The sequence below is a fragment of the Chanodichthys erythropterus genome, chromosome 22 (assembly GCF_024489055.1).
Source record: "Chanodichthys erythropterus isolate Z2021 chromosome 22, ASM2448905v1, whole genome shotgun sequence".
Lineage (NCBI taxonomy): Eukaryota > Metazoa > Chordata > Actinopteri > Cypriniformes > Xenocyprididae > Chanodichthys > Chanodichthys erythropterus.
Window position 1 is genome coordinate 9,108,050 of NC_090242.1, and position 24,003 is coordinate 9,132,052.

The following is a 24,003-nucleotide window of genomic DNA, read 5'->3' on the forward strand; positions in this document are numbered from 1 at the left end:
GCGTTGTGTGTACAGTAAAATTCACACTAGATCACTCATCATTGTACTGAAACCTATCATATCATTCCCATTGTGATCAAATCACCTTAGCCAGTTTTAACTTTCACATCATACTGTCTTTGTATTAAATTACTTTTTAAAAAATAAAACCAGCCAAGATATAAAAATAATAGCGATACCTTTTTTTCTTTTTCTTTTTCTTTTTTTATACAGTAATTTTACTTTTTTTACTGCTCCATTATGCTTTTTCAGATATTACATTTCATGTTGCGTGCAATATAGTTTGTGAATGTAAAAGGTCTACAAAGTTTCAAAATCAAAGTGCACAACATATTACATAGAACAACATTGCCTGAAATAAGTCATCAGTAATTAGAGCCTTACTTCCTGCTCAAAACTAGTGACCATCCCTCAAACACTGACACCACAATGATACACAGCAGTTTATCTCCAACCAACATCTCATCTACAATGTTTGACACATAAAAAAAAAAAAAAAAACTTACCACTTATGGCTAATTTTGACTGAGCGGTACAGTATAGTACAGTACAGTATGCAATTATTTCCGTTTTGATTGTCAGAAGTTGTGAATGGTACCAACATATGAAACTGCACTGTACCACCTTTTTGGGACCCTTCCTTTGGGGTACCTAGCACAGCAGTCTAAAGGGTGGAGCTAGAGTCACTGGTGTTTGCAATTATGGAGTTTTTTTTAATTATTTATTTTTTATTTTATGTTTGTTGTTTCTAATTGATTGTTAACAATACCACTCTAATTGTTTTGCAGATGGCTACCCCAAGGAGGAGATTGTATACAAGTGGAAACGCAGCTCCGTGGAAGTTGGAGACATCCGCTCCTGGCGTCTTTACCAATTCTCCTTTGTTGGCCTGAGAAATACCACAGAGGTTGTCAGGACTGTGTCAGGTAAAATTTCAGATTTACTTTGCATCTGTAATCCTTGTATGATTTTTTTTCCTTAAATTACTAGCATTTATGTTGCAAGCCATTATGGTCACTGGGAAGGGACTTGTTAACTTTTTTTGACTGTTTTGTCATGGCCAAGACATATTAACTCGTGGCAATGTGATATGCTGTGGCCACAATATAATTAGTGTTGAGTTAACAACATCTTTATGTTGTTGCCACTCGAGGTGAAGACATGGCCTCAATCCTATGTTGAGGGAAGGACATCTTTTTGTACTTAGTGCAGATAGCATCTGCCTATTTATAAAAATGTAATTAGTATTGTTTTATTAAGGAATTAATCTGTGTTTGTGAATTAATCATATAGGAGAATGAATATTTTTGATCACATCCATTGTTTCATTCAATTGAGTGTTTTTAATAAATCATATCAGTCAAAGTAAAGACTAGGGTACTCGATGATTTGTTAATTGACGTTAATTGGTTAGACCTTCAATAAAACGCTCAGGTTATGCATGTAACCATGGTTCTCTGAGAAGGGGAACGAGACACTGCGTCTGAAGACTCTTTGGGGAATTCCTCCAGTATGATGGTGTCTGAAGCACGCGATTCAAATGTGACATTGTCATTGGCTGGTGACAGCCCTTGACTTGGCTACGTGTGTGACTGTGAGTACAAGAAGGCACCTGTAGTACACATCAACAACACTTTTTTGTCTGAAGGAGACGTTACCAGGTGTGCCCTGAAGCATGGCAGTGAGACGCAGTGTCTCGTTCCCCTTCTTAGGGAACCATGGTTACATGCATCCGAAGACAGTGGGGAACGAGTACCCACTCCGTTATGCTGAGGGAGTAACTGCCTAAATTGCTATTATAAGCAAAAAGAAGACTCAACGGACTAGATGCTGGAGACCTATCCTTCACTCAGGTCAAACAAAGGGGCTATCAGTGACACTATTTCCTTAAGGCCACAACCTAGGCCAATAGCCCTAAGAAAGAACCCTTACCAGAGTGAGCAAACAGTGCCCGTCTCAGGGCAGAGCTCAAGGTCTGGTAATGCCAGTCCCTGACAGGCATTGCCTTTAAGGGAATACAGGCAAATTTGCCTTGTCACTATACTAGGGGTATCTGGTTCAACCACTGAGGACCCTAGGGGGGCTGAAAAGAAATGCTCAACCCTGCCTGACCCTGCCTAACCACAATGGCGGTCATGGGACCTGAGCCGCAGAGAGTAGGTGCTTAACTCTCATCCCTCAAGAGAGAGTAAAGCCTGGGTGGAACAAAACACAGTTAATTGCACTAAATTCAAGTGCAAGATTCTGTAACTCTGAAAGAATCATGTGAGAACTGCCATGAATGCATTGGTATGTGTGCCTTCAACCCCCTCGAGAGCTGAACGCGCTCCTGCAAATGCTAACTTTTATCCCTCAGGAGAGAATAGAAAAGACAAAGCTCCTTACCCGTCTCTGTAGATAGTATTGCGGATACATCCTACCCAGCACATTCAAAGGCATTCCACCCAAACACATATGAAATAGAGCCGGTGCTAAAGGAGCACTCATTGAGAAATCACCCTCACAATGCGCACATTCAGCTCCCTCGAGAACTAAATGTGCGTGCTTATCACTCATACACAAAATGCACATCAACACAAATTAATTAGATTTTTAGAGTAAAACAGAGATAAAAAAAAACTGAAGCTTGACTCTGACTTTTTTTTAATAATGTGTAGCTTGTCAAGTTAATTATATCCTTTTACATTACTTTGTAACTTTGAACTAATGCAAACAAAGAATGCTTCAGTTCACTGGCATCCTCCCGAGGGTTAAAAGGTTAATCATGCTTTATAAATGTACATTGAAATTGAATTGAAGACAAAGCCTGCACTGTCTCTAAGCCTCATACGTCTCAAAGGGTGGAGGAGGAAAAAAACAACTGCAAGACTACAATTTGAACATGAAATGACGTGGATGCAATTGTAGGTGGATAAGCTAGTTTTGGTCACAACAAAAACCAGAAGCAAAATCCATTCAGGATGGGCTCACCAATAAGGCATGTAAATCACCAGTTCTCTTGTAAAAACGTTAAGGCCAAAACCAGCTTAAGAATTGGAATTCTATTCGAAGTTGACTGAAGCAAACGTAGGCCCTTTTAAACCTTCTAGGACTAGATATGTTCCAAGAAGGAACACAAGCAGGAGGGAAAGGTGTAAGTTATCTCATCCTATGCATGAAATAAAAAAGTAAAATTCTTGACAAAAAAAAAAAAAACACTATCAACTGGTGAGTGTTCAGCAGCAGTCCCACCATATACACTTTCAGTGTAGCTGGGGCCACAACCACAGATAAATGCCTGCAGTGAACCAACGGGGACATGACAGTGTCATGTTTATGATGATGAAAATGAGGCGAGACGTTTCTGTCTATTTGCAGAATAAAACATCTCTTAAAACCAACAAAAGAACTAAATACAAAACTAGAAAGAAAAAAAAGGCACAAGCCACACAAGACAATGAACAAAGTGAACTGAAGGACTTAAATACACGATAATGAACTCAATACTGTGCACTTTAGCTGTGCACTAATCAATCAGACAATGAATTATTATGACAACTAAATGAAAACAGGAAGAAAACACAGGAAATACTGGTTACAGACTAAAAGGCCTTGAGATCCAGTATCCTTGTCTTGTTTTAGAATAAAAATCTAAATGCAAAATTATACATATTTCAATGTCCATTTTGTATGTACATGAAGGTTTCTGACCTGTGCTGAAGCTATTTTAACCATCTTTTGGCAAGCTTTCTTTCTATTCATGCTTGTGACTTGCATATACACGTCTCAGTGCAAGAAAGAGACAGAAGGAAAAAAGAGAGAGAAAAATGTTGCCCTCAAAAGAAGTCTGAGAATGTTCCCACTGTGCAGAGATAAAAGGCAAATAAGCATCTCATCTTTCTTTTTTTACACTCCCACCATTTGTTCCATTACAGGCAAGCAGACTGTCAGATGAGATCTCCTGGCAGATTCAGCCTTTGAGGTGTTGTGCTGTGCTCTCATTAGGGATAATCTAAGCAATGTGCTTCTTTGAAGTCCTTGAGCTGAGAATGAAATAAATGCAATGGAGATGACACAGCTACTTCAGTGAGCAGAGGACTGATACCACTGCCCTGTGCCATCATCTATATTTCTTTTGGAAAAAGCCGATATGACAAAAACAGCAACAGGAAGAAATCATTTTAGTTCAAAAACATTCTCCCTCTGCAGCTTTGAAAGATGCGTGATTGGTTATGCATGCAGATTAGGCTTAAGAAATTACTAAAATATTAGATTTCAGAATAACCTTGATTAACATGCTTGATTACTTTGCAATTCACTGCAGTATACAGAACATACTTGGGCTGATGGTTGTGATTATTTATTATAATTTCATGTATTTTCTTGTTTTACTTCGATACTTGATATCCTTCTCTTTCTCTCTCTCTCTCTCTCTGAAAGTGGTCAGAGGCATTTCTATGAGGTTTCATACCTGACAAAAGTAAAGCAAACCTGTTGAGAGAGTTAGTGTGGCGTGTCCTAAGGTTTCCCCTGAGGAGTAGCTCTCCAGCCACAGACTGATTTTCTCTTTCAGGCCACTATAGCTCTGGCTCTGGTGAAAAATGACGTTTCTCAGGCCACTCAGTCTCATAGTATTGGATAAGTTCTGCAAAGATGGGGTTAATTAACTCTTCATTATCACACTCAGCCTTGCTTCTGAGGCTGGAAGGTTTTAAATTACACTTTATAATTCACTCTTATTTTATTTTTCTGCCTCTGTGAAGATGTGCTTTACATGTGATCTTGATAATGTGTCTGCAAGTATCAGTTGCTTACCTGACACATGCCCAATGTCGAGAGTGAATTTCAACAGCCTCATTCGAAACCGCACTATTTGTACAGAGAGCTCATCTAGCGTTTTGGAGTCAGTATCTGGATTTAAAAATAATGACAGTGTCGTGTTACGTCTGTCGTCATGAAATGATGTATGACCGTCGTTACCAATCAAAATGCATTTTCATTTCAAAGCAATGTGTGGACTTTTTACACGGTCCCTTACCCACCATTTGTCCTATTTCCATTTAGCAAAACTCATTTTCTTTTTAACGACTACACCTACCCTAACCCTTAGTGATTTATAGTGCATATTCAGTTCATGAACACATGCGTTCCCTGAGATCGAACCCACGATCGCATGATTGTAATGCTCTACCATTTGAGCTACGCAAAACCCTAAATATGATGCAGATAAAAGGGTACAGTGCATTAAAATGAAAGTGTCCTGTTGTCGATAGGGGCGCAACTTTAGTAAACGCTCCTATGGGTCATATTTCAGGGAAGTGACAAATGACCTATATGGGCGTATTGGTTGGAGGACATCTCAGAGGAATCTGAAAATATTATAATGCATTTTAACTAGTGATCGACCGATATTGATTTTTTATAACCGATACCGATACCGATTATTTGCATGTTTATGTACCCGATAACCGATATTTATTTACTGTTATACTTCTGTTTTTGACAATTATTACAACACAAATGAGCTGAACAAACCATTTTATTTATAACAATCACTCCCTCCTTGCATACAAAAAAAAAACGTTATATTTATACACAAATAAATAGAGGGGTCTGAGTCCAAAAAATTAAAGTGCAATTAACTAAATAATGGTTATGTAGTAAATCAAATGATTATATAATCTAGGGTGTTTAAACGAGATAATCTTGTCAAAAATTTCATGCAGTGGCCGTGCTTGAGGCTTCTGATCATCAACCCATTCAGGTGCTGAGCAATATGAACGAACTTTTTTTTCCGAGACTATATAAAGTTAAACAGCACTTGTCAGTTGGCATTTTATGATCTAAATTTAATCTAACGTTAAATCATGAAATGCCAACTGACAAAGTGCGGTTTGACTATAACTTAATCAACCGCGATCGCGCATGGAGATAATAAATAATTAATTTCCACAAAGCGGTAGGCTATATTTATATGTGTAGTAGCGAAATAATTGTTATGTAGTAAATGATAATATAATCTAGTGTGTTTAAACAAGATAATCTTGTCAAAAGTTTCATTCAGTGGCCGTGCTTAAGCCTCCTGATCATCCGTCAGTTGCTAAGCAATATGAACAAACTTTTTCTTCTAGACTAACGGTGAGCAAATACAACAGATAGAGAATTAAATTCAGCGCTTTTATTTTCAACATGCACTCATTCATGTCTGTTATATTTAATTCATGTAAAGTTACGTCTTTATTGGGGCAGGACATGACGAATTACACTATGTGACTCAATGAGTTCGTCTCAATTGTTTAGAAACAAGCTGCATAAATGAACTACATCAGGAATTTATGTCTCAGATCTCATTTGTGCATGTCTGTTATGTTAAATAAAGTTGATTAATTAAAGCAAACCAAGTAGAACATATACTTTACCTGTGCACTGAGTTGTTGTTGACTGATCTCCTCAGTCTCAAAACGGCCACAAGATGGCGCCGTAAATCGGCGAATCCGATATTACAAAACCGATACCCGATTATGGAAAAATGCTTAAATGTCGGGAAAAATATCGGTAAACAGATAGATCGGTCGATCACTAATTTTAACTTTGGTTACAATTATCTATGAAAATATATAATGCATTATAATAACATATTATGAATAACTTTATAATGCATTATACATAAAGGCTTTAAGTAAAGTGGGTTTTTTTTTCATAATTTCTCTAAATCAGAGAAAACTTTTTTTTTCTTGTGATGATGTCCTTCTGTTTTGTTTCTGTGTGTGTGTGTTGTGTATCAATGTGAAGTTGTCTATTGCTGGGAGATGTAAAAGTGGCTTAGATGTTCCTCCAACTACATAAATGACCTGTTCTGTAGTTTTTCAATTTACTGATGTTTAAATTGTTCTTTAACATCAAGTTTATGATTCTCAAACAGCACTTTGCCTGTTGGCTGCACACTCAAAAAAATGATTCTAGCTGCTTGTTCAGTTTATTTAAATAAAATAAGCTGAACCAACACAAATCTTTAGTTTTTTACTTAATTGGCATTCACACTCAATTGTATTATGTTAAATGAAATTAAATTTGCAAAATGTTAGGTCAACCTAAACCATTTGTGTTGGGACTACATGAATCATTTATGTTGCATTGATTGGACCTGGGCAGTGGATTTCTAGTTCCCAGCATGCTTTGCATAGGGAAAGATTGGGACAGTAAATGTTGAACTTAAGTGCTGTTTAATGTGTTTTTTAGTAAAGGGAAATACCTTTTAAAGTTTGAAGTTCAGTTATATTTGACATTTAAAAGAGTTTATGTTATGTCGATTTTTTGAGGTTACCATTATGCTGAAGTGTAGACCTTGTGGTTAGGCTCTAGGTGGCTATGTAAAACAAATTTATATTGTTTTCAACGAGCATTAACTGTGCTCAAGCCAGTAATGAGAAGTTCTTTATCTGATCATTACTTGCATGCTATAAATGTTACTTAGCATATGAATAAGTGTTATTTTAGTTTAGTTTTTATAGAAATATAAATAAATTACTTAATTAACTCAGTACTTAAATGTATAATTACACCGCAACAATGAAACCGTATATAAAGTGTAATCGAAAATTGTAATAATAAGGAATGAGAAGGTGTCTGCATTTGTTCATAATATGACATTTTGTTTTGTCCCCAGGAGATTATGTGGTTCTGACAGTCTTCTTTGACTTGAGCAGAAGAATGGGTTATTTCACCATCCAGACGTATATCCCCTGTACCTTGATCGTGGTCCTGTCATGGGTTTCATTCTGGATCAACAAGGATGCAGTGCCAGCCAGAACCTCCTTGGGTAAAACTCTCTGTTTACATTCTACATGATAAACAAGCTTTGTGTTGTGGCACATTCCCTATTTAAATCTAAACATCCTTAAAATCAAGGCAGATTTACTTGAGAATAAAAATAATGTAAGATAACAAGACCATAATTGGTCCCACTTTATATTAGTTGGCCTTAACTACTATGTACTTGCATCAAAAATTGCATCATATTGTATTGCAAAACACTTTTGATGCTATTGAGGAGGGTTACGGGTAAGGTTAGAGACAGGTTTAGCGGTATGGGTAGGTTTAAGTGTGGGTCAAGGTATAAGGGATGGGTCAACAGTGTAGTTCTTAAATGTAATTACAGAAATTAATTACAGATGTAATTACATTCAGGTATTTTTAGAATATAAGTACAAAAACGTATGTACACAGTATGAATGAATGAATGAATGAATGAATGAATGAATGAATGAATGGATGGATGGGACCCAATAATTAAAAGAATTTATCTTGAATTAAATTCATTTTTCTTATTTCAAAGGCAAAAGGTTTTATCTTGTCTTACTTATAAACACCACTAAATGTATTAACCTTTATGCTTAAAACAAGAAGGGAGGGCAAAAACAAATGTAAGAAAAATTGACTTAATTCAGTATATTCTGAAAACACATCTTGTTATTAAGCTGTTTAGATGTGTTTTACTGGAAACCAATACAGAAATACTGATCAAGAAGAAGATTTTTGCTGTGTTAATTTTTAAAATTGTATAAATATAATGTATATTGATGATATTATGCAGTGCAATATGAATGTGCTGCATCAGCATTTAAAAGCATGTACATATTTTCCTGAAAGCAAATTTCTTGTTTCTGTTCTCTTGTAATCGTTGTTAGAATGTACTTGTTCTTTTAAATCTTCCAATTGCCACTTTTGGCAGCATACTAATCAACATAATTGTAATTCAAATCACTGCTCAAATATTTGTACTGGGCCAAAATAGGATTATTTAAAGGCTCTGAGATTAGTTTCAGGTCCTGTGCATCATTCGACCAAGTATCACAGTTATCAAAGGCACTGGTTTGGATGTTGCAGAATTAATCTAAGAAGCTAATGAGTTTCTCCATTAGATGAAAAAAATGTAAATATGTAAATTTAAACAGAACATATATCTAAATCCCTTGTATGCACATGGATGTGTATCTGATACTTAGCATCATGCATCTAGGATGATATACAGCATGCTGCATAATATCTATCATTATTGTCATGTTTAGTCTTCTTAGTTTAGTTTCTTTGTGTGTTTAGTTCCTGTTCATTTGTTCAGTCAACATTTATTTCTATAGCACATTTAAAAACAACGCAATCTGACCAAAGTGTTTTGCAAAATCAAGATTACAAAACACCTGTTACACAAATACAATAAAACACCACATACACACCACTATAAATTTCAATGCATCTGAGGACAATTACTTGCAAAAGAGTAGAGATTCTTCAATTTAACCCTTGTATTATGTTCGATTTCTGGGTATGATTTTGTTGGAGAGGGTCAAATTGACCCACATTGGATTCAGTTTCCCCAAAGATTACACTATGAAAACATCAAAGAATCAGATACAAACTGTAAACTTTTAATGTCAATACTTTTCACAAATTACAAAAAATAAATAACAGAAAAAATGTTTTTAACCACAATTTAAGCATGTGGGACTTTTGCCATTACTTTCTTTTAACAATATCTTAGTCTAAACCTTAAGTAATCGTGATAAACTATATATCATTTGAAAGCTTTCAGACTCTATTTTTCATATTTGATGACAGAGAAATAGATAGATAGTGATAGATTCTCCATTTGTGATGCATTGCTGAACTATAATGTGGACCTGGATTCTTTCTGTGTTTGTTAGAGGTTGAATTCAAATCAAATATTCCCATACTGCACTTTTTTGTGCAGTATAGTAATATTTGTAAAAATAAGTTTAGCCATTCAGTCTTGATTGTTAATCATCATTGGTTTTATCAACTAGCTAGTCAAATTTGTTTTAGCATTACTGCTTGCTAGTGATATGACAATATACAGTATATTGTGGCGAAAATAATAAAATGTGAATCGATTTAAGTTTTTTTGTATCTTTTATATATTGCAGTATGCAAATATATCCATGCAGCTTTTAATTGGCAAGAGTTATTGAAACATTAGAGTGATAAAGAAACATGAAACTTAATCATTACAGTCTTAACCGAGATGTCCTCTTTCGAGGGAACTTCTACGCTGCGTCGAAGATAATGCTTTGGGAATGTTAAGTGCCTTGTGTGAATCATGTCGAGGACAGCTTAGGACAGAAGCACCCTGATGCAGGGTCCAAGTCCAGCTGTAGGATCTAAATTAATCTTATCTTGGTCTGATGACATGAATGGTTGAGGATAAAAGGCCTGCAAGACTACTTAGCGAAAAGCCATACTGTGAGTAAGGTAATTTCTCTGAAACAGCTTCAATAGTTCGAAGGGTGCCAGGAACAACCCCTCTAGAACCATGGCCAAATTCCAGACCGGAACACTCGCATGAAATGCGGGCCTTAACCTCAAAGTGCCACGAAGGAAACAAGATACCAGAGGGTGTCTACTTAAAGATCCATCGCCCAAAGGTGCGTGGTAAGCAGTAGGGTTGGGCGATGTCCCCTAAATTGGCAGTTGATGATGTTTACAGTAAAACATCATGATGGACGATGATATCGTCGGGGGTGGGGTGGGGGGGGTGTATTTTAATTTTTCGTTATTATATAATTATTATTCATTATTTTACTTTATTACTTTATTTATCCCTTTGACGTGTACAATCACACCGGTGTGATTAGAACGTTCAGTGCAGTGCATCACGTGATCAATTGCCAAATTCAAATGTGCGCGTCCATCTCTAAACCAGAGATGGACGCGCGCAGAACTTTTTATATATCACAAATATTTAGTGTTTTCAACCACATAATGTTTATTTTAGGTTTCTGATGTTTAAATACATATAAGATGTTGTGAATCCAACAGAACCTGCGGCACAAACTAACATGGCGACGCCCATAACTTGTATAGCTCAACTAACGCAATCATTATAAAGTTGTTTAAACAGCAAAACACATCCACTTTCACATATTTGACAATTGAAATATCATATATTTCATGTTATAGTTAACAAATTAGTCAATATTTTGAATAAAAAAAGGAAAACTGAAATAAAAGCAGATCATCAGTCATACAGCGCTGCGGTGTGTAACATGACAAGCAATGACGCATCACCATGGAAACAATAAAGTGATACGTTCTAAATAAAGTGATACGTGATACGCCTTGAAAAACTCATGCTGGGGGGTCAGCCAGAATATTTTAAACTTACGTGCGAAAGGGTTATTTTATTTCCCAACTAATGACTCATCCGGGCTTTCCAATAGGTTGCCTGTGAGGGGAATAAAATGTCGGTCAGCCATCAGCTATGGTTGCCACGTAAACCTTAGCGTGGAGGGGGATCACCAAGCAGAAACACAATCCTGAAGGAACTACAGCACTGAACCAACCTGGCAGTAAACTAGATCCAACTGGCATTCTCTGCACCATAAAGTGAAGAGACCCCACTTTAAGACATAAAGTTCCCTCGTGGAGGGAGCTCTAGAGTTGTAATGGTCTCAACAGCCTCTGTTGAGATACCAGAGTTCAGGATTTGATCCTCCTCAGGGGCTACGCCCACTCTCTAGAACTCCGGGAGCAGAGGGATTGGGGAAAATGTGAACAGATGTAGCCTTGGATAGATTTCAGCCTACTTCACCAATTTCACATGTATTTTGTGTATTTTCAAAATACAAAATTCCGTATTTGTATTTAAATACATTTTTTCTACACAATGGGTCTCATTCATGAAACATTGGTAAATATACGAGTAAATATGTGAGTGATTTGCACGTAAAGAGACCTTCCCGAAAACTCTTCTCCTGATTCACAAATACTTCGTAAACGTCAGAAGTGATAGTGAAATGTGTGTGTGTGTTAATGAATTCCATTCAGTCGTAAATGGGACGCGCGTGCACGCTTATTTTCAGTTACCCTAAATCCCGCCCATTAAATCCAACTGACAACTATATATGGGCATCATATTATGACACCAAACAAAGGATTTTGGCCATTTTATAGGAAACAATTTCCATAACAATTAAGGGGCCATTAGTTTGCCCAGCCCTATTGAAATCAATTAATTATTTGATTAAAGTGCTCCGTTTTGCAGATGCTATTACTGGCTCTCACAATAAAAGTAAAAAGAAAAAACATATGTAATTATTATATATAATATTTTTTTCAAAATGCTGTAAATATGTACCTTATTAAGATGAATTAAAATGCAGCCTTATTAATGAGCAAAACGTTCGGATGTTAAACGCACTATTTACGCGTGGCTGGGAGCAGGTGTAGATTTCTTTCGTACCAACTAACATTTGGAAAATACAAACATTTTAATGAATCCGAAAATTTACGCCAGAACCACTTTACACGCGATTTACACAAAAATTTGTTCTGCTCGTGTTTCATGAATGAGACCCAATATTTGGTATTTTATTTTGATACATTTCAACTGAGGTATTTTGTATTTTAATTTACATTTTGGTGTATTTATGCCCATCTCTGGTAATGGCAAGCATTTTGTCAGGTAAGTACACTTATTTTCTCACCACGTCTACACTGAACAAGTCGAACATTTCAAATCCATTTGTCCTTCATTTTAGAAGTAGCACGATTGCATGGAGTACATCAGAAATTGAACAAGGCATCAGTTTACTGTCAGGAGTTTCTAATGTTGTGTCTTACCACATCCAGTGTAGACAGCATTTGTTAATTATAATGGGTCTTTTATTACATTGCGCCTCTCGTGTCCGGTGTAGACATGGTGTTACAGTGTGTTTGTAATAAACGTCAAACTAGTGTTTAACATTATTAAGACACCAAGCAAATCATTGTTTGAGTGTTGCTAATAAAATCAGTACATACCTGGTCGTTTCAATTTCTTCTGCCTTGAAATCTGACTCAGGCTCAAACGGCTCTTATCGCACTTGCCATCTCAAGTATCAAAACACATAACATGTTGTAAAGGAGAGTGTGGATATGGTGCGATGAAATTAGCCAATCACAGCAGAGGGCATTTATATCATTACACTTCATGGGTAGATACAAATGAGTGTCTTCTGCATAACAACAATATGCCAGGTTGTGGATTTGACAGATTAATCCCAACAGAAGCATATAAAGAGAAAACAGGATAGGGCCAAGACAAGAACCTAGATAAACCCCAGAACAGATAGACCCAGAGGTGGAAACAGAACTCCCTAATTCCACAACAAAAGTTCTGTCATTTAAATAAGACGAGAACCACTTAGTGAAGTGACTTGTGGCCAAGTATACTTGGAATTTGTGCTCTGCATTTAACCCATCCAAGTGCACACACACAGCAGTGAACACACACATCGTGAACACACACCCGGAGCAGTGGGCAGCCATTGCTGCGGCGCCCGGGGAGCAGTTGGGTACGGTGCCTTGCTCAAGGGTCTCACCTCAGTCGTGGTATTGAAGGTGGGGAGAGCGCTGGAAATTCACTCCCCTCACCAACAATCCCTGCCGGACCTGAGACTCGAACCCATGACCTTTGGGTTACAAGTCCGACTCTCTATCCATTAGGCCACGACTGCCCCCCATCGATTAGTACAATCCCCTTTATTCTCACACACTGACTCAAACGATCTCAAACTCAGTTTTTTCATAAATCACAATAAAAACAACAATAGTTGAACATTGTGCTAAACAATATCAGTTAAAAAAGCTAGAATAAGTAGAATTGTACAGGAGTAAAACACAACACAAACACATATAATTGATACTTAGAATAGCCCCATTTAGACTCAACGATAATAAGCCTTCCTAAAAACATAGGTTTTTAGTTATGCTTGAAAAGGTGATTCTATTGTAATCGTTCTGATAGAAAGCCATAGGCTGTTCCGCAATTTAGGGCTGGCTATGGCAAAAGCCTGGTCACCCCTTTTCTGCGGCCTGGACCGAGAGACCAGTAAGAGTTTCTGATCCAAAGATTTTAGACATCTAGCAGGTGAATTTATACTTAAAAGATGAAAAAGATAAGAGGTCCATTTAAGGTCCATTAAAAAACTTAAAAACAAAAATAAAATGTTAAACTCTGTTCTAAAACAGACTGGTAGCCAGTGCAATGAGAGTAAGACAGGGTAATATGTTCACCTTTACTAGTACCAGTCAAAAGTCTAGCAGCTGTGTTTTGGACTGTTTGTAAAAACTGAACTACAGTAGTCTAGTCGTTATGAAATAAAGGCATGTATAACTCTCTTGAACTCCGAAAAAGATTAAAAGAAAAAGGAAAGAAAAACTCTTACCCTTGGCTAGGAGTCTTAACGGAACGAAACTAGATTTAACCATGCATTTATACGCTTATCAAATTTCAAAGCAGAATCAAAGACAACACTCAAATTTTTGACAAAAGGCTTAACATTAGAGGCCAAACTACTTAACACTTGATTTACGCTGCCAGAGACAGCTAGAGGTCCAAACACAATTGCCATAGTCTTAGTCTCATTGAGATTTAAGAAGTTTAGGGACATCATTGATTTAATATCCAACAAACAAGAGGATAAATAACTTAAACTATGGTTGTCGTTTTGCTTAAAAGGCACATAGATTTGAGTATCGTCAGCATAGCAATGAAACAATATTCAGGATGTTTTCTTTGAATAAACATTCTATTGGAAAAGATCCTCAACAGTCCTCGTCTTACTGCAACCAACCTTGAGACCAACTGATACCATGTGCAAAAAATATCAGTGATGTTCTTCTAATGTCTCCTGTCTAGAGCTCAGATTTCTCTTTTTTAGAAAGATCTGCTTGCGTTAGTTGTTGTATAATGATTCATTGTGGTCAGCGATGCACTTCAAGAGGATTATTCTCCTTGGAAATCAGGGTGAGCACGATGCCGTTTTGGAAGATCTAAAGCAAAGACACGTAAAAGTGTGTTAAATGCTTGGGTTTTCAACATGTTAATTCGATACTTAGCACATTGTCTAATTTTCCGCAATACTAAAGTTTTAGAATGACAGTAATGCTTTATTCTCATTTCTCTTTCTTTTGTACGAATATAAGCAAACAAATATATTTTGGATTTTACATCGCTTTTAGCGCCACTCACTGGACAAATTTCAAATCAGAACTGTGGTGATTCGTATAAAAACCAATGTCATAATAGTGTACCATATTCATTTTTATCTGTTCCGGCAAAAAAATGAACACGCTTCTAGCGTCACTCAGTGGACAGTTCATGACAGTTCATTTCATTGAAACTGAAGTGATACGTACGTACTGGTACGTATTTTGCGACTCACGAAAACTTTCCCACAGGTACGTTTGTCTAGAGACCAGGCTCATTCAGAGGCTTGCAATGCTTTTTTGGGACACTGTTTCTGCTGTCATCAATAAGTTTCAGACTTCGAAACAGCAGTAAGCTACTTTTTGGTATCTTATTCCATGCAGAGTTTGAGAGCCTGCACCACCTTTGAGTAATTTCTGCTCCAGTTCTCTGCAATGACCCGTGGTGAGGCAGCTTTGGCAATCTTTCAGAGAGATTGGGCCGCATCCCCGTCAACATGTTAACCTGAGGCAGGCAGCTAAGTCTTCTTGGCCTTGGCCAGCTGTTTGTCAGTCCTGGTCAGAGATGCAGACTACTCTCTTTGTCTTGTCCCAGGAGGTTATCTCCCCCTTATGTGGTGGCTCCACAGGTCCACACCTCTCGGTCATCTCCGTTCAGTTATTTGGTGGTGTAGATAGGGACACTTAATATTCTACATTATTATTGACTTGAATGGACTGATACTATTGGATGAGAACTGAAATGAGCTGATGATGACATCAATGTTTTCTCCAAAGCTGCTTTATAGATGAATTGAACACATTCCATAATTGATGAACTTTACACAAGTATTGAACCAAACTAAATCAACATTGAACTTCAACTGAATAATTACTGTTTACTATTGTACTTATAGAACTGCTTTACAGCAGAATTGAATTCTGTTTGCATCATTGAATCATTATTTTCCTGTTTATCACTGATAAGATGCTTTGAAAAAAAATATGTAAGTGCTATATATATAAAGGAGACTTCACTTGACTTTTGGAAAAAAGGTGTTAGGTGCCTTGCTCAAGGGCACCTCAGTTGTGGGTAATGAAAGTGGAAGAGAGCTCTGTTCATTCACTCCCCCCACCTACATTTCCTGCCAGTACTGAGACTCGAACCCACAACCTCTGGGTTATAAGTCAGATTCTCTGAATATTAGGCCACAACTGAACCCAGAGGAGGCATATCCTCCTCAAAAGGGGAACTAGATTTTGCAGCCAGTATTTTCTGGTAATGAAAAAGAGAGAAGGTCTGCATCCTATTCTGAATTTGTGTCCTCTGACGCTCAGGGTGTTCAGTTTCAGAATTAATTGGTTTGTCAGAATCATTCTTAAGGATGATTACTTCCAATTTCAGATTGTTTAGAGAGAGAGGAAGTTGCTATAGTTTGCTTTTGGGGCTTACCAATTTCGGGATCTTTTTTTGGCCTGGCCTTGCTCCTCAGATGTTTACAAAATGTATGGCCCTGTTGAGGCCCCAGGTTGTGTGTATTCAGCAAGATCGTTTCAGTATTATTTCTTTTTGGGTCAGGCTTGTCTATCTTTTCCCATCCCAGGCAGTCAGCTTATATCCTCTCTCCCCGTCTGTTACTGAGAGAGGAAACAAACAGTTATCAGAAAACTGACCCACTTTCTTACCGCTCTGCTCCTGAACTCGCTCTCTCGTTGCTGACTTCACTCAACATCATTCCTTCGGCCACAGTTCTAAATGACCTTGACAGCTGATTTTAGCACAGGAATTGGTGGTCCAGCATCGGGCACTTAGTTCTTGATCATTTATTAAGGATGGGCTTGAGGTTGGACACCCATAAGCGTGTTACTGCCGAGGCAGCAAACAACTTTTCCAGGAATGATCCTGGTTTCTTGCACGATGCAGGTATGACTGTCTCCTGTGTGATCAGTCTTTTTGCCTCTCCTTGGCTCAACACAGGGTCCGTTGTCTAGGTCAGTCTGTGCATTCTGCTTTGGTCCCAAGGCAAGTTCCTTTTTTGCTCAGGGCAGTTCACATTCGAGGATATTGAATGAGAGGGCAGACCTGCTGTCGAGACATGGGCTTAGGCCCAGGAAGTGGAGGCTTCATCCTCAGGTTGTGGACCTGACTTGGCAGACATTCATGCCTGGTTTCACAGACAAGGTTTAAGCCTAGTCCCAGACTAAAATGCGTGTTTGAGCTGTTTTATCTGAAAGCAACTTGCACTGACATATCTTAAAATATGCCATTGTTTTGTCTCAAGATGCTCACCAGTAAAGTTTAGTAAAAACAGCAAAAAAACAACAACTGCGAGACAGTTGATAATTTTCTGCCTAGTAAGCATTCTGTTTTGGGATATACCTGTGGTGTTGGAGGCTTTGACAAGCCCTCCTTTTTAGCCATTTGAGTCATCTTCAGATGAGCTTATGACTTTTAAGTCAGTATTGCTTTTGGTCTTGTCATCCCTTAAAAGGCTTGGTGATTTGCAAGTGCAGTATGTCTTTATTTATATTTGCTCATCCTTGAATAAGCAAGGTTTAAACTGCTCAGGTGATGTCAATGGTTTGACCCATTTCAGGGGTGGTCAAAACTACAATTTAAAGTCACTGAATCTTCATATTTACAAGTAAAGATTAATATTACAAGTAGACTGCTTTCTAAAAACCCCTCTAAATCTTGTTCTCTCATCAAAAAGTAATTTGTAGTGTATATTGTGTAGAAAGAATAAAGCATTTTTTCCCATAAGGGCTGCAACATACAACATGAAAAAAATGAAGGGGTCTGAATACTTTCTGAATGCACTGTATCTTCTGTAAGTGTAGTTTTTAATAGTACATAATACTTAATCCCCAAAAATGCTCTAATTTACTTCAAAGTCGCTTCAAAGAAGGAGCTATATGAAGAATCAAATCCAAATTAACATCTTGTGGGTTCTGACCAATTCAATTAAAATTCACACTCATGAATATACAAAATTAATTTAATTTAATATTCAATTAATCAAATAGTAAATATGCAGTATTTATACATTCACCTTACCTTATTATTTTATATTTTCATTACAATGATAATAATTTGTTTTACGTTGTCTCTTAAATGAGTGCTTATTGTTGTCCACTGGGGATTAAAAGCAAAACCACAAGTGTGGACTAGCCATGTACAGTAAAATATTAATATCACCGATTTAACCTCAGTAATACATATGCAACATATTTTGAAATCTTCATTCTCTTATTTCAGTGTCATTTCCTTTGTTCCCCAGGAATCACAACTGTACTTACCATGACCACTTTGAGTACCATTGCTAGGAAGTCCTTACCCAAAGTGTCGTACGTCACAGCTATGGACCTCTTCGTATCGGTGTGCTTCATCTTTGTTTTCGCCGCTCTAATTGAGTATGGAACTCTCCACTACTTTGTGAGCAACCGCAAGCCCAGCAAAAACAAAGACAAGAAGAGGAAAAATCCTGTGAGTACACTTTCTAAAGCAATTCACATTATCACCTACAGTACAGCAATATTATAAAGTATATTTGCTACCGATGTTGTAAGTATTCTTCGAATTCTAAGATTAGCCTATTTGAGATCTGCAATTGGTAGTTTATTTTAGGTTCAAGGATTGAGTACTCTAAAGTACTCCTTCCACAAGTTAGTGAGCTGCCTAGACAGCATTTCTAGGCTTAATGTGCTCCTAATGTGGAGAGGAGACCTTGCTCTGGTGAAATTCTAAGACAGCACCACTTGTATTCTTCTGGATTAGAAATCCTAAGAGGCACAAGGTGAGGTTAAGGTAGTGTATATATAGTGTATGATATACCTCAAATTGTTTGGGAGTATTGATTGTACTGATTGTAAAGAGCTGGAATCATAAGTCACTTTTCCACCATTGGGCCAAGCGGTTGTAAGAACGTTAGGGACCGGTTATAGTATTTCCACTTGAGCTTGGTTCGGCACGCACGATGACAGCGTGTTCTCGGACCAAAATTCTCTTCAGTTTTTGATTTGCTTTCATAAACATCAAGTATAATTGAATACTTGCAGTAGTCTTAGCTTTGTGATGCTTGTTTCTGCCACTAAATAAAACATAAAAAAGGTAATTGGACTTTTTATCTTACAATTCTGACTTTTTCTCTCAGAAATGCATTATATAAACTCGCAATTCTGCTTTTGTTCTCAGAATTACATGATATATCAACTCACAATTGTGAGTTATAAAGTCAGAATTCTGAGCAAAAGAAGTCAGCCTGATTTTCCTCAGAATTGGACTTTTATATGGTTTATATGGTAACCCTTTATTTTATGGTCTTTTAACTAGTTGCTTATTAGCATGCATATTACTAGAATATTGGCTATTTATTAGTACTTATTAAGCACATATTAATGCCTTATTCTGCATGGCATTATTCTACATTTTTAATCCTACCCAATACCTAAACTTAACAACTAACTTACTTACTATTAATAAGCAGTAAATTTGGAGTTTATTGAAGGAAAATTGTAGTTAATAGTTTATGTGTTCCCTATACTAAAGTGTTACTGTTTATATCTCACAATTCTGAGAATCAGAAGAGTGTCAGATAAGAGTCAGAATTGCAATATAAAAAGACGCAATTATCCTTTAATTTTTTAATTCCGTGGCAAGTTATTAAGTCAGAATTGTGATATTTAAACTCGCAATTCTAAGCAAAAATTTCCGTTTTTTTCTCCGAATTGGACTATAGCTTGCAATTGCGAGTTTATATCTCAAATTTCTGAGAAAATAAGTCAGAATTGTGAGATAAAAAGTCACAGTTATCATTAACACTTTATTTTACAGTGTCATTGTTACACGTTACATGTAGTTATTGTAGTAATAACTATAAATTATGCAAATATAAATTATATTCTGATGATTACTGTGTAAAGAACCCAAACCGATCTGAAAAAGCAGAAATGCATGCAGCTATGCTTTTTATCAAATTCATTTTAAAATGTAAACTCAACAGATATGAAATATGATCAGAAAGAGAAAAACACTGTTAAATGAGAATACGAGCACTAGACTGTTGCAGGTTAGTGGCTAGTTTATTAATTATTCAGAATGCACAGTTGGAAAGAAAATATATTTATAGGAACATTTTGGCAGATTCAAGATAATTCATGCTAATGCAGAGAACATGATTCATTGTTTTAATCAATTGACAGCCATAAAAAAGTAGTAATAATCTGGATTTTCATGATTAACTATCTGTATGTAGGTGCGCTGAATGCTGTTACCAGAAACTCCTGAGTAGTAATAAGTAGAACGTGGAAGTAGTTGTGCAAGTAGTCCATTGACATTGCTAGGACTATACAATTTGGACTTTCAAAGCTTGTAATGCAATGGATTGTAATAACGTATCTGTATTATCCATTACATCCAAATTACCTGCCCTTGACAATAATTCATATTCTGAGTTGTTAGTACATTTTTTATCATTCAAATAAATGATTAAATAGGCCTAGTATCCTTCTTTTTCGTCAGCAAGGTGCATTATATAAACTAAACGACTGGACCAGATCGGCGTGGAATGGAACGGTTAAGCAACGAGAAGGGTTTGGCCCGATGGTGGACAAATAAATATTCTTGATGACTCAAATGTCGAAAATAGAAGTATTTGTATCCAGACCTTTGACTGGAAGAGTATATTCTGCAGTTTGCTGAGAATTGATCAAATTGATAAACTAGTCTCAGCTGGTTAAAAAATACTGTTAAAAGTGTTTATGTATGCTATGTATTTTAATCGGTATGTAACATTGTAGTCTGTATGTATTGTATTCTACTGTATGTATGTAAGTTGTGCTTATTACAGTTTCATGTTGTTAGCTTAGCAACATGGTAAGTCTTTAATGTTAACTCTGTAGGAATCAAATTTGAGTGCTAGATGAGTCTCTTCTGTGCTTTTTGCATCGAAGTAATCGATAGTTGCTGTCTATGCAGAGCATTTAAAATCAGTCACTAATAAGATTCCAACATGCTTATGTAGGCAATGAGACAGCTCACTAGGTTTCAGAACATAGCTGTAGTGTGAATGCTAGAAACTTCCTCCACATGGTCTTCCTTCCTGATCAGCTTTGCCAGTGTGGACCACCTCTGTTGAACAGTGTCTCTGAGCAGTGATGTACTAAGGGATACTTCACACAAAAAAGAAAATTCTGTCATTAATTACTCACCCTCATATCATTCCAAACCCATAAGACTTTCATTCATCTTTGGAACACAAATGAAGATCTTTTTGATTAAATCTGAGAGCTTTCTGTCCCTACATAGACAGCTCCACAACTGAAACTTTGACGCTTCAAAAAGTTCATAAAGAGATCAAAACTAGTCCAAATTAATTGAGTGGTTTAGTCCAAATTTTCTGAAGAACAGATTTAATTTATGCTTGTATTCACATATAAACATTCATCAACTCAGACATCAGTTGTGGTAAACAGAAGCTCAAGAATGTTCGCTTGATGTGCTAGAACCAATGAGGTTCATTCTTGTGTTACGCGGCACGTTTGAGCTTCTACAAAAACTAATCAGGTTCATTCTCGAGTGTTGCGCGGCACGTTTGAGCTTCTACAAGAAGCAATCAGGTTCATTCTTGTGTTACATAGCACATTTGAACTTCCGCTACAACCAATGAGGTTAATTCTTGTGTGTTACTCTGCATTTTTTTCACATTGCAGCAAAACAGACTTAAAATACTCCGTCATTTTTTGTCATAGAGACATAAGTAATATATCAATTGAAACTATAGAATATCTTCTTTTATTTGTGTACACTCAGAGTAAAAACAAAATGTTGTGCTTTTTACAAAATAAAGAAAACTAACATGATGTGTGATCTCTCGTCTCCCTCTGAACGAAGTCCAATCTGATAGTTCTCAGAAAATGAACTGTAACTTAGTGAATACTAATCACACAAAAATTAGACTTATGTCTAAAGAAACGTTGAAATGTCAGGTTTTAAATCGTGTAAGTCAAATCGAAAACAAACATTCTGTATTTATGTAATCTGTATGAAAATAGACATGTCAGACGCCCGTGATTCAGCTCATTATCTGCTAATGTGGTCACGCCTATGGAGAGATCTCTATTCAGATGCAAATTCTGAGGCAATACATGCATACATCGTTGCAATTGTGTATTTATTGTCTTCAAAAGTTTTTATCTGCACGTTAAAGCTATGGTTAGCGACCTCTGGAAGACATGCCGTTATTTCCTGGAATGTCACATGGCTTGGTCACAATGTTCTTCTTTAGAGTCATGTGTGGACTAAAGGTGCACAGAGCGCCCTCCGGCTGCAAGTATGAATTGAAAACACAGTATCTAGCGCTCACAGTGATGACAATAAATATTAAATAAATATTACCCCTCTGTATAGAAAATTGACATAAACATGAGAATCCATCAGTATTTCTCCAAATGTGCATGCTTTTAAGCTAAAAGCCTATATGAAATGCAATAGAGGTAACACGAATGTTCAGACGCTTTGCATCACAGAAATACATTATATTTTAAAGTATATAATAGAATTCCATTATTTTAAATTGTAATAATATTTCACAGTATTGCTGTTTTTTCTGTATGTTTGATTTACACCATGATGAGCTTGAGACATGATCACAGAGGGTTTTTTCACAGCCTACCTGACTGAAAGAGCTCATTGATATGCAGGTCATTACAACTCATTATGCGATTTTTTTGTCTTTTCAGGTGTGAATCATTATTCATGACCTCCACGCATACTGTTTCTTGACAAAAAGTGTCTTACAAAAACTAAATCAATACATTGTTTTATATGAACGAGTAGGCAGGATAATTTTACATCATTTTAAAGCAAAAATTCTATTCTACAACCTCCAGTACCTAGAAGTCTTGTGAACACAGATTTAATACATTTTTTTGGCCTTATTTCAGTTTTTTTTTTTTTTTTTTAATAACCATGCATAAACGTTATTCCTTAAAAAATACAAACATGTACATACATGTTCCTCACATATTATGGTAGCCTAGTTTGTGCTGAATACAGTGTAATGACACCTTTGCCATTAATTTGTTTATGAACAACTGAAAAAAGCACAAATGTCAAGGCATGTCAAAACTTCTCCAGGACCCCAAATCAGCCTCAGACTCCAGAGGGTTAAAAAAGTTCTATTCTAAGCTTACCACACCTGAATTGATCAACATGGTCCAAATGTAAAACAAATGACACGCAGAAAAGAGGTTTGTTCTCGTACATCAAGCAGGTTTGGGTGAGCTTCTGTTTATGTTTGCTGATCAATGTTTATATGTGAACAAAAGCTTAAATTATATCATATAAAGCAATCCAAGTCTCTGCAGAAAATTTGGATTAAGCCACTCAGTTTATATGGATTAGTTTTACGATCTATTTATGAACTTTTTGAAGTGTCAAAGTGGTAGTTGTGTAGACTGTCAATAGAGGGACAGAAAGCTCTTATATTTCATCAAAAAAAATCTCCATTTGTGTTCCGAAGATGAATTGAAGTCTTACAGGTTTGGAACAACATGGGGGTGAGTAATTAATGACAGAATTTTCAATTTTAGGTCAACTAACACATTAATCCAAATAATTTTAGCAGCAGGTTTGAAGTGCAGCCTTAGATTTTCATCTCAGCATGGTGCTCATATCTGTAGTTTGAGGAGGGTAGATCTCAGTAAATGGGGTGGTTCCACTTTCAGATGATTAAAGGGGTGCCAGAAAAGTCTTATTGGATTTTGGGGTTTAAAATGTTAGGCAGATTAATGAGTAATGATTTTAAAACCACATTTGACAGTTTGGTAACCAGTCAAAGGCACACACTGAAGAAAAACTCATCAAATAAAATGATATGTTTTGCTGAAGAAGTGTTTTGATCTGTGCAGAGTGGAAGTGTACCAGTCTCCTCCTCAGGCGATTATGTTGTTCTTTTGTTGTTTGGTAATGATTGTTTGCTACACACATGCCCTTATATGAATAAAGGCCTGATTTGTTAGATATATAAGAAATGTCTGTTTCCAAGCTGTAAATTCTGA

General features: G+C 36.6%; 1 protein-coding gene across 1 annotated transcript in view; it reads left to right on the top strand.

Moving 5' to 3' along the window:
- gabrg2 (gamma-aminobutyric acid type A receptor subunit gamma2) overlaps positions 1-24,003 on the top strand; it is a 96,624-nt gene that overhangs the window by 62,288 nt on the left and 10,333 nt on the right. Inside the window, exons 6-8 of the mRNA XM_067375744.1 lie at positions 789-926; positions 7,646-7,798; positions 18,225-18,430. Of these exons, the coding sequence (XP_067231845.1) occupies positions 789-926; positions 7,646-7,798; positions 18,225-18,430 (497 nt within the window). The remainder of the gene's footprint in view (positions 1-788; positions 927-7,645; positions 7,799-18,224; positions 18,431-24,003) is intronic.